A 12,246-nucleotide genomic window follows, 5' to 3' on the forward strand; every position below is an offset into this window, starting at 1 on the left:
AGTGAAATTTAAGAATTTTAATATAAAAATGTTGCGGAATATTTAATATCTGCAGAGTTTCGGTGATATTTAACATTCAAACGGTAATGAAAAAAAAAAAAAAAAAAAAAATTGGTAATAAAAAGATTTTCACAGTTTTTCTAACAAGTTATATATATATAATATCCGTATATAAAATGTGTATATTTTCATGATTATTCTAGTTGATTTTATCGATGTGTATGAGATGTTCAAAGAACATTTTAAATATTTAATAATAAAAAAAAAAAAAACCAGAAATTTGAACCGTCCGGATAAACCGATGTGCTATCGGAACAATAATTCTGATGGAAAGGATGAAAAATAAAAATAAAAACACACCAGTTGAGAAAAAAACGACTCTTCAGATCCGCGGTATATTGCCGCGGTGGTGATGGCGGTGGCGTTAAATTTGTACACACGTATTGTAATGGAAGTCCGCACACTTCAGCGGTAAGTCGGCCGCAGTAAAATATCACCGAGAGATATTTATAAAAACCGCAGCATGCTCGGCCACCGTGACCGCGCAGCGGTATTATCAATTGACTTATCAAATAGACGTTAAGAAAAATAGTGAAATAAACCTGTATTCCTAATATATATGGTGTATATTTGTCTAGACTTTGATTATTTTCTAGAAACTATTCAAGTTATAAATTAATATATTATTTACTTAACTGAAATATGAAAATATAATAAATCATATAAAAATAAGCAATACATATATATATTATGAATATAATATGTATAATAGTATAAGGAGGGGCGGATCTAGAGGGTGGGTTCAGGTCAGTTGACCCACAGTTAATAGTTGTCGATAAAATTGGCTTCTTGAAGACTTCTCATATTTTTTAAGTGAATTGTCTGAAGTTAATAACATACTGGGCCGAATGCCTCAGTTTCCAAACCCTTCCCCTAAATAACGTCACTTTTTTAATTGTATAATACATTAAATCACTTTTATGCCGCACCTCATGTAAGACTCCACAAAATATAATAAATGTTAATTTTTTCAATGATAACTATGAATAAACTTGAAAACACATACTATATTGCTATAGTGTTTTTTTTTATAACAAGGTATATAGTTATAATTCAGTTTCAGACCTTTTAAGTGACATGAAATAGCCGGTTCTCCAACTATGGATCCGCTCCTGAGTATAAGTACTTAGTATAGTACTAACTATATTGATAAATCGTCAATTTATCAAATAATATAATGTATGACAGCGGTTCCCAAAACTTTTATAATCACGGAACCCTTGGAAAATAGTTTGTGTTTCGCGGAACCCTAATGTCTTTAATTCCAATTCAACTCTAATTTTTCTAGAAAAAAAGAAAAAAGAAAATCAATACTTTAAAAAATGTTTATAATGTTATTGTTAATATTGTTAACGATAACTCTTTATTAGAACTAGTTGAAAACACAACTTTTTTTTAAATAATACAAAATAATATTTTTTCCAAGTATAATATAAAATAAGTTTCTCAATAATCACATAAATCTGGCGGAACCCTTAGTATTGTCCCACGGAACCCTAAGGTTCCGCGGAACACACTTTGGGAAACGCTGTTGACATAGGAATTAATTAACTATACAATTATTGTATGTAATATATGTGTAATATATAAATACATTATGTTTATACTGAATAAAAATCACCACCGCCACCGCCGTAATGAGTTTAGGTCTGCGATTTCCATATCGCCACCGCTAATATAAAGTTAATAATAATAAAATGAATAGGCCACCGAGGGACCTTTAGTCGACGGTCGTACTAGAATACTTTAGGCGAAACGCCGAACCAGGGTCCTATGAAGCATTCGGTGGGCGCAACGTTGGTCGACGGGTGCAACGTTGGTCGACGGGCGCGTCGATTCACCAGCTGTTGTGCGCAATGTACGGTCTCGTACCAGGGCCGCAGAACGATGGCGACCCCGTGATAATGTTCGGGTTACTCGGCCGGTTTTTTTCTTGTCCCTTTCGCTCGTCCTACACCGATCCACGAACGTTCGAATTGCCGCGCGAATCGACGTAGTATCATATGCGCAACGGGAGACATTTCAACGGGCAGCGGGGGCTTCAATCCTATAATTTTTGACTAAAAATTATAAGTTGAGATTATATCCCGGTACCTTTAAATGATCCAAATAAATCATTAAATTATTATTATTATTAATTATAATCACTAAGAGCCGTAATATTGCAAGCAAGATAAAAGCTTAATTGAATAAAAAAAAAAATCACAATCATATAAAATAATACATTTGTACGATATAAAGCGATAGTAAATCCGAAGGGCAGAATTCACATTAGGGGGGGGGGGGGCTTACGGTTTTTTTCGCTTTGGTTTTCTCCTATCGCCAGACTCGTGAACGCAACGTCACCGGGACGCGCGCGGAGTTCGAACACGACTTTAGTCGTTCCGGCACGCGATTAGAAACCGACGAGACGAGAGCATCGTAAATTGAACGTTCGACTTCGAAAAGTGGTACGTTAGACGGATTTAAAATAATTGTAACTTGAAACAGCAATTGGAACGGGAAATGCAATTTAGGTGTACCTGTGTTAAATTACGTTATGATTTGTATACCTACTCGAAAGTTTTCGTCGGCCATGTTTGTTCTTCTCTTTTTCGCTCCACCAATACTGAATAAATGAAATGTCAAATAAAAAAATAATATATCCAATAAAGTATTTCAAATATCATTGAAAATACTTCATGCTCAAAGTATTTAAAAATCATTTGAATAATTTCACTCCAAGTCTAAGAAAAAAATAGTTTGCGCAAAAAGAAACGCGTACGTCGGCAATGTTACGGTTAGTCAAGAATAGCGGGAAAATTGTCTATTCTCCTTGGAATCTGACGGCGTGCAACCGCTGGGACCCGTGTTATCGGTGAATCGATACCGATAACACGAGCGGTCCGCGGACAATAATAATAACTATTATTATAGTTAACTTTCGATTACGGTTTTCTTTATTCTTTTTTTAATAATTAGTTTATGCGAATCGTCATTGTCGTCGTTACTATTATTCAGAACTATCAGCGTCGGTGTAGTGTTGCGATTTCCTCTCTCGGCGCTCGTTTATATTAATTCGATATCAACGTCAATGAAACGTCCGGTGGTCGGCATCGCGTTCTGACGGTGACACGCGGTTAATTAACGTTGAACGTTTCCAATCCACAAGTCGGACGGACACGGTACGCCGCAACCGACCGAGGTAAGTACCCTGGAAACAACTTATGTAGTCCACCAATTCGTTCAATAGTAATAACCATTTGTTAACGTTGTTCATTTGACCTGATGATTGGTGACAATGTGTCGTTAACTGTCTCATTTTGATAACACTGTCAACTGTTTCGATACGATGGTACGAGCATTCACCATTCTCCTTCCGTTATGCTTACTCATACCGCTGGGTATGTGTCTATTGATCTGAAGGTTGTTGATCATGTGTGTGATCACAGCTTTTGGTGTCGACAGACAACAGGAGAAGACGGACACATATGGCAGTGAACATCTATTTACACATTACCACTATACCTATGGGTAAATTATTATGTGTATAGGAGTCCAGGAGTATGAAGGTTTATTTTTGTCACTTATAATTTATTTTACCACTACCTACCTATGGTGTCCCTATGAGTATATACAGAGTACATATTAATTATATGTATGTTCAATTGGTTGAATAAATTGATAGTTTTAAAGAGTGTAGAGATCAACGTGTTAACTTTCAAGTATTTCTTTACTATCTGATGTAGCTTAACTTATAGAAAAATCATTTAATACATGCCAATTATTATTATTTTAATGTTTGGCATTCATGATTGCCCTCTTTGGCATCATTGCTTTGCTCCATAAACCAAAAATATCTATTGACTAGTTAAAAAAAAACCATTGGTTTATAGGCAAAATAGTAAAACCATAAAGGTGTCCAAAATCTTCCTTGGATATATATATATTAAAAATATAAGTACTAAGTCTTATAAATATCTATATTCAATGTATGCAGATAATTATAAAAATCCAATTCGTATAAAAGTAGTGCTTGTTATAAAAATGATCATGCTCGAATCTGATTGTTAAAATAGTTAATAATATTTTCTAGCATAAGTTCTTTAAATATATTTTCTAGATTTTAGTTTAATCTAAGAGTTATTTAAAATAAAATGTATTTTATTTATTTTATCAATTAATTGCTATATTTATCTATTTGTGTTTTAAATGTCTACAATTTTTAATTATCACTTCATTAAATACTCACTTTTAAGAAAAATAGTTATTGATTGTTTTATATTTATTTAATATTATATTTTAAAATTATTATGTATAGTTCAATAGGTACCTATTAGTTAGATGTATTGTATGTTTTTTTTTTTTTTTTAGACTTATTATGTTAATTCTATTAACTCTTTATTAGACCAATTACAATAGGTATTTAGATTTATAAATGAATACCATTGTTTAAACTCTAATAATTCATAAATAAATACAGTGGATATCGCCTAATGTAGATATTGGATAATATGGGCATCCATGTAATATGGTCAAATTGGTCGGGTCCCAATACAAATGTATACTAACAAGATTAAAAGATCTTATAATATGAGTACTCAATTCGATAATGTAGGTAATTTTTATCATAGCGTTAGAATATACACATACATATGTATTTAAAAGCTACTAATATAATTGGCTTTCATTATATTTATGAGATTGTGTTTGTTGAAAGCATATAATAAGTAAGAAGCATTACCAATTAAACCTTAATGGGATTTTGTTGATTAGATAAATGAGAAGCAATAAAAATAAAGTGATAGACGGCACACATTTTCTAACTCGACAACAATAATTTCCAATTTTAATTTGAATTTCAATGTGATACTATGCCACGAAAAGATCTCTCCCTCAAGGAAAAAATTGAAATTTTAGACAAAGTGAAATTACTTCCTTCAGGCACTTCACAACGTAAAATTGCTGAAAAATTATGTGTTCCAAAATCAACGGTGGCGAAACTACTCAAAGAAGAAGTAATTTTACGGGAAAAATTCAACTCAACTCAAAATGGCAATCAAAAACGTAAACGGGAAGGGAAAGATCCTGAAGTTGAGGAAGCTTTAAGTGAATGGTTTTCATTGATAACAAGCCATGGTGTTCGTGTTTCTGGGCCAATGTTGAAATGCAAAGCCAAAGAATTATCTCAGAAAATAGGTAACAATCAATTTATTGCTACTGATGGTTGGTTAAGTAGGTGGAAAGTTAGACATGATATCAAATTCAAAAGTTCTCATGGTAAAAAAGCAAGTGCTGATGTATCTACCTCTAATGATTGGAAAACTAACAGACTGCAAAAAATATTGAACAACTTTAGCCCAGATAATATATTTAATGCAGATGAAACTGGATTGTATTATCGAGCAACGCCTGACGGTTCTTTATGTTTCAAAAAGGAAATGTTATCCAGTTCAGAAAAAGCAATGGAGAGAATTACAGTTTTATTATGTGTCAATATGACCGGGAATGATAAGAAAAAGCTGCTAATAGTGGGGAAAAGTTTAAAACCTCGATGCTTTAAACATTGGTCCATAAATAAAATTCCAGTGCATTACCACTCGAATAAAAATGCGTGGATGACTTCAACCATATTTTCGAACTGGCTGTGTGAATGGGATAAGGAATTGCAAGCAAAATCTAGGTCCATACTTCTTCTTATTGATAACTGCACTGCACATCCAAAAAACATTGAACTTAAAAACATAACTTTAGAATTCTTACCACTAAACACAACAACTTTAATTCAACCCTTAGGTATGGGTATTATCAAAGACCTCAAGATGAGGTATAGAATGAAACTGGTTAATTTTATTCTTGAAAAGATTGAGGAAAAACTGTTTGATTCATCTACATCTGCTAACCAAATAAGTGGCAAAATAAATATGCTGCAAGCCATACAATTTATATCTGAGAGCTGGCGAGAAGTTAGCTGTACAATTATTATGAATTGTTTTGCTCATTGTGGATTTTCTAATTGTGTTAGTCCACAGCCTGAGTTGACTGAATTAAATGAACAAATTTTACTTATTAAAAATTATATTGAGTTTGAAAATATTGATGAAAATGCTCCTTGCTTTAATAATAATGAAGACATTTGTGATGTTGTAGTACAAAATATTCTTAAAAAAAGGAAATTGGAAGAAGTAAAAGAAGAAGAAGAAGAAGAAAACGACTATACTGATCCACCAGTTACAGTTAAAGAGGCTAAAAAATGCATTGATTTACTGCAGAAGTTTTTCATGCAAGAGGGTAACGAAAATAGTCCATCTGATAAGCTTGAAGAATGTGCCCATTTTGTTAACCAGATCTATACTAAACAGCTTAGACAACGTTTTATACACCTTCCACATTCAAATAGTAATTTTATTTAGTCTTATTTATGTAGCAATTTTAATTTTTAATCATTTGTATGGTCATGTGTACAAAATAAAAACTTTTTTTTGATATTATAAATTTTTGTGTTTTCGAAGTAATTTTTGTTTTTATGGGCAATTGCTTAATGTAGCGAATGGAGCTGGTCTCAATATTCTCACATTAATTGGAATCCACTGTCTAATTAATTGAATCTAATTATGCTTATTGTTATAGAAATTTAAGTATTTACAATATATAAAAAAAATTAGATTTTTTATTAAAAACTCTGTTTTATAAATAAATTGTAAATTATTTAAATATAAATATGATATTAAATATTAACAACAATACACTTTAACTAATCCATGTTCATAGACTATTCTATAATTATTTATGCATATAGGTATAAAGTAATTATTATCTAAGTATATATTATTTTATGATTATATGATTATTTGTCAAAATAAAACCGATTTTTTGTTTCAAATTTTCTACATTTTAAAAACCATGGGTTATCCAATCAAAATTACTTTATTTAAATAAAATCTTAATTTTCTCATTATAGTTTTATTTTTATTCTATATAACTTAATATGAAAATTAATATTCTTCTAAATTGTTTAAATAATATAATTTAAAAAAAGCTATTTAAAAAAAAAAAATTATTAAAAATACTAAAGTCTTTACATTACTGAATAAATTTAAAATATTTAAATACGTGTATTGTACAACTAAATTTGTTTATTGCATTTATTTTTATATAATATCTTTAATATCTTTGTGTCATATTAAATTGCTATAGTACTTATAATATTCTATATATATATATATATATATATATATATGTGTATGTATTATTATAGTATAGCATTTTAATCTTCTAGTTTACATAATATAGTTATTTTATGTATAGTTCAAATTTTATGCTTGCTATTTTGAGGAATATTATTATTTTTAATTTTACCTGTATATTATGGAAGTAAATATTTTAATATATTTCTAATGAATTAATTTGCAAACATATTTTAAAGAACTGGAATTCATGAAAACAATTATTTTGGAATTAAATCAATTCCACCACAGGAGTTGAATATCTTGATTTAACAATTGTTTATTAGTTATAATATCATAAGTCATTGTAAATGTATTGCAGATTTGTACAACAGCCTGTTCAATCATTGTGCTTTGGTTTAGGATGGGTCCAAACTAGTTTTCAACTAGTTCTATTAATATTTGAAGGTTAGTTGATATTGGCTATGCGTCAGAAATTCATCTTGAGCATCTAACTGATTGATATCATTGTTGACGAAGTGTCCACTGTTGTTCATAAAATGGTCTCTAATTCTTGCTCTCACTTTCAATACAAATTGTATTACAGATTTCTCAACAATTCAAAAGACTTCAAGCATAAGTTAAAAGTCACGTTGCCAGTGCTAATCAGAACATTCATTTTTGTTTGAGGTAGGACCAAATTAAATTAAATTTAAATGTAGCTTAAATTTAATTTGTATTTTTATATTAATTAAGTTTGCATTAATAGATATGAATTCAATTTTATATAGTAGTTGTAATTATTTAAAATATAGTATTATGTAGGTAAAGTCTGTTAATTACTAATTATGGAAGTCATGACAAGGAATAACATAAATAGTTTCCATTTTTTTATTGACATTTTGATATTTAAATGTTTATGTGTGTGTATATATATTTTATGTTCATTTAGTATATTATCTTATATACTTTATTATATAATTAACATTGTTTTTTGGTAAGTAAAATTGATATGTATATGAACAGTATATGAAGAAGGTCGTAAAAGGGACCAAGGCGTTATGAGGATTACATATTAAAAGTTAATAAGTTTTATGACTAATTTAAATATTGTCTGTTTGTTTGTTTCATTATTAAGATGGAAGGAGAATTTATGGTCAAGAATACCTGTGGTTATGATTCAAATGATGAGGTAAACTCATCTACTAGACGAAGTGTTGAAATGGACTTAGTAAATTATGATTCATCTCCTCGTTCAAATGGATCTAATCATAGTACCAATAATGAACAAAGTGTAGATACAACGAATAATAAAACTAATTGGTATAAATCTGTAGATTCTTTCTTGGAAACTGAAAAAAGTAAGGAAAGAGGTAGAAGCCGTGATCATAGTCAAAAAAATAAACGTGATAAAAGTTCAAGTAGACATGGAAGTAAACGGCGTAAACATAAAAAACATCATAGATCTAGATCAAGAAGTAGATCTAGATCAAGATCTAGATCACCTAAAAGAAGGAGTCGATACTCTCCAGGTGATCGTGACTCACAAACAAGTCAGTATAGTAGCGATGAAGATCGTCGTAAGCGTCGTTCTAGAAGTCATGATGGTGTAGAAGGGCCAAGAGTTAGAAATATATATTCCGATTCAGGTACTACTAGTACTAGACGTTATCATAATACTGTAGATACTAGAAGAAGTCAAGATGGATCACAAGAATATTATCGAGAAGAAGATTTTGATAGATATACATTTAAAAAACAAATTCCTAATAAAACTATAATTGTTCGTGGTCTAGCGCCTCATATTTCAGAAAACGACATCAGAAAAGAAATACTTAGATGTGGACTAACACCTGTTGACATACGTTTGATTAGAAAAAAAGATACTGGCTCATCTCGTGGATTTGCATTTGTAGAATTTTTTACTAAAGCAGAAGCTGAAACACTGATGGAATCCAAGCAGGGTGAAATGATGCTTAGAGATAACTTTAGAGCGATCATGCAATATACTATTTCTACAATTGACCCAGAAAAAATGTTATCTGATTGGTGGTGTAAATGTAATGCTCACAATTTTAAACGCAGGGAAAGCTGCTTTGTGTGTGGTGCTTCAAGAGAAATAGGGGAAATTTTTGACCACACTAAAGAAGTAAGCTCATATCCTACACACACTGTTTTACTTCGTGGATTAGAACTATTTACTACCGAAGAAAATGTTCTTAAAGCTATACAGCCACTATCAACACTACCTATTCGCAGTGTACGTATTGGCCGAAATCCTTTGACAAACGTTTCTAAAGGTCTTTGCTACTTGGAAATGAACAATGTGGTTGATGCTATGTATCTTCATAATGCATTAATTGTGGAAGATCCATTACTGATTGATGAAAAAGAAGTGCTTGTATCTTATTGTAAACTTGGACCAGTTGGTCCAATGGCTACTGCTTCTATGGGTAATGCTGCAGTAGAAGCAGCCAAGTGGAGTAATCAGAAACCAGAAACTCCAAACTATACTATTGCTGATGTTCCCAGACTTGCAGAATTTAGTGCAAATTTATATGCAAAAACTCCTGTTGAACGAACTTCTTACGTACAATATTACACTAATTTTTACACAGAAAAAATTCAAAAAGGAGAAACTATTAATATGCCATCTATTCCATCAGGGCAAACAATTTCAGCAGTTTATGCCCCTGTTGGTACAGTTGTAATGCCACAAGCTGTTTCTACTTTTCCGTTACCCATAGCTAACAAGTCTGAACCTTTAAGTCAACCTCCATCTGGAAAAGGAGACGTCACATACTCCCCTCCTGATTTATCTACATATCAATATGACAAAGGATCCGGTTATTATTATGATCCATTTACAAAGCTTTATTATGATGCAAATTCACAATACTATTTCAATAGTGTTACTAATAGTTTTCTTTATTGGGATGCAACAAAACAAACTTATTTATCTGCACCAACTAATGACAAATCAAATTCTGATGTAAGTAATACAAACAGTGAATCTAAAAAAGATGAAACTCCAGTAGAAGAAAAAAAAGATGATGACAAAGTTAAAGTAGCAAAACGTATTGCTAAGGATATGGAAAAATGGGCAAAAACATTAAATCAAAAAAAAATATCGGCTAAACAAAATTTAGTAGCTTCCCAAGTAGCAATACAAACTGCAAAAACTCAAGCAGCTGCTGATATTGGGTATTCTGTTATGGGTACAAAGGCAGAACCCAAAAAAAACCTGTACTCAATGCCTTCTACCTCTGAAGACACTAGTTATAACGATGAAGTGAATGAAGTTATGGAAGAAGCTAATCGAAGTGAAGATGAACAACATACCGATTGGGTTAAACTTGCTTGCTTACTTTGTAAAAGACAATTTAGTAGTAAAGAAATATTAATAAAACATCAACAAATGTCTGACTTACATAAACAAAATATACGGAATTGGTACAATGAAAGGGGATTGGATCCTGACGATGAATCTAAACGAGTTATTCAGTATAGAGATAGAGCTAAAGAAAGAAGAATGAAATATAATGAACCTGACAAACCATTAAATAACTTAAAAGACAAATATATGAAGGCTAAAGAAGCTACTGTAGATTATGAACAACCCACTAAATTGGGTATTGGATCAGACAACAAAGGTAATAAATTATTACAAAAAATGGGTTGGCAAGAAGGAATGGGATTAGGTAAAACTAATCAAGGACGAACAACCATAATTGAAGCTGAAGGAAGGTTGGCAAATGCTGGTCTTGGCACTAGGGCTGTTGGAGTTGTTCCTGGCCCTCGTGAGACATACAAAGATTGTGTAAAAAAAATGATGCGTTATAGATATAATGAATCTGATTAATTAACAGGTAAAAGTTATAAATATGTTACATTTTTCCTAGAGACTAATTAATTTTAATTTATAATGTATTAATTATCTAATATTTCAACATCCCTCAGAAATTTAATTAGTAAATGAATTTTATTTTAAAGTTCATATTTTTCTTGAATTAATAAATTGGTTAAATATTTTTTTAAGCTTGGTTTATCCTTGTTTAAAGTTTGTAAATGCATTTGAAAGACGTTAATATTATTTCACCAACTATAAATTATGTTTATTTTAATATTTAACGATTACTTTTTCTGTATGGTAAAAATAATAAAATAATATATTTGTTAAATTTTATTCGAGTTCATATATAACAAAAGAAAAATCAAAGAAGAAGTGTAGTGTAAAATGTCTGAATTAACTATAAAATTTTGATTGTGTAACAGTTTCAAATTATTAAATTAGATCCTTTGTATTGTTATTATTTTATATGACATAAACATAATCAATGTTTTGTTATTAATGCTTACAATTTTTTTTTAAATAATGTTTATTATAAATATCTCTCCTTTTCCTATAATATTATTTTACATTATGTAGGTTCAACAAGTTATGTTAACTTAAATTGATAACATAATATTCAGGTATTGAAATTTAAGTATATCTTTTAATTCAAAATTATTGTTTTTGAAAATTTGGAAGATTTCTCATGAATGCATTTTAATCAAAATGTATTGATCTGTATTATGCATATTTATGTATACATGAAACTCAATTAATTAATATAATTATTTCTAAACATTAGAAATAGATTGTACAAACTCAATGTATGATAATAAATATTCTACTTCTAATTTAGTTCAATAACATGTAAAGAATGTATTGTATTCTATTGATACTTTTACAGTAACATTAATTGTTGTTAATGATTTGTAAATTATGTTGTATAAAATTGTCAATATTTTATATGAAAAATTCTATAAGTAATTAGTTTTATATCTGTTTATTTGAACAAATGCCACTTGTTAAGGTACAATATTACTATATTTTGTTTACTCTAACAGGTAAATATTAAGTTTTAATATCCGCTTTGAACTAATAATTTTTTTCAAATCCTTAATTTAAAGCATTAAAATTTTTTTATATTATTGTTTAAAGAACTAGGAATTTTGTTTACAGAATAGACTTTCAGATCACTTAAATAATCTTTAT

General features: G+C 30.0%; 2 protein-coding genes across 3 annotated transcripts; both read left to right on the forward strand.

Annotated features, from left to right (window-relative positions):
• Positions 1–2,936: 2,936 nt before the first annotated feature.
• On the forward strand, positions 2,937–11,151 carry LOC112690771 (RNA-binding protein 5). 2 transcript variants are annotated; one of them, XM_025564869.1, is made up of 4 exons: positions 2,937–3,244; positions 7,588–7,673; positions 7,813–7,895; positions 8,344–11,151. In XM_025564869.1, the coding sequence occupies exon 4, from the start codon at positions 8,344–8,346 to the stop codon at positions 11,065–11,067; it is 2,724 nt and encodes a 907-aa protein (XP_025420654.1). In that variant the 5' UTR covers positions 2,937–3,244; positions 7,588–7,673; positions 7,813–7,895; the 3' UTR covers positions 11,068–11,151. The 2 variants fall into 2 exon arrangements, with proteins under 2 accessions (XP_025420654.1, XP_025420653.1); XM_025564868.1 differs by having other exon boundaries at positions 7,588–7,895.
• LOC112690716 (tigger transposable element-derived protein 4-like) lies at positions 4,914–6,452 on the forward strand. Its single transcript, XM_025564787.1, has 2 exons — positions 4,914–6,012; positions 6,190–6,452. Exons 1-2 carry the CDS (start codon positions 4,914–4,916, stop codon positions 6,450–6,452), a joined length of 1,362 nt encoding a protein of 453 aa, XP_025420572.1.
• Positions 11,152–12,246: the final 1,095 nt, after the last annotated feature.

This window comes from Sipha flava, unplaced genomic scaffold (genome assembly GCF_003268045.1).
Source record: "Sipha flava isolate LNK unplaced genomic scaffold, YSA_version1 51_pilon_pilon, whole genome shotgun sequence".
Taxonomy (NCBI): Eukaryota; Metazoa; Arthropoda; class Insecta; order Hemiptera; family Aphididae; genus Sipha; species Sipha flava.

Bases quoted from the DNA above. Each gene is read 5' to 3' on its own strand.
- LOC112690771 (XM_025564868.1), top strand. From the start codon at position 8,344: ATGGAAGGAGAATTTATGGTCAAGAATACCTGTGGTTATGATTCAAAT.
- LOC112690716 (XM_025564787.1), top strand. From the start codon at position 4,914: ATGCCACGAAAAGATCTCTCCCTCAAGGAAAAAATTGAAATTTTAGAC. The intron at 6,013-6,189 runs GTACAATTATTA...GTGATGTTGTAG, and splicing joins GAGCTGGCGAGAAGTTAGCT to TACAAAATATTCTTAAAAAA.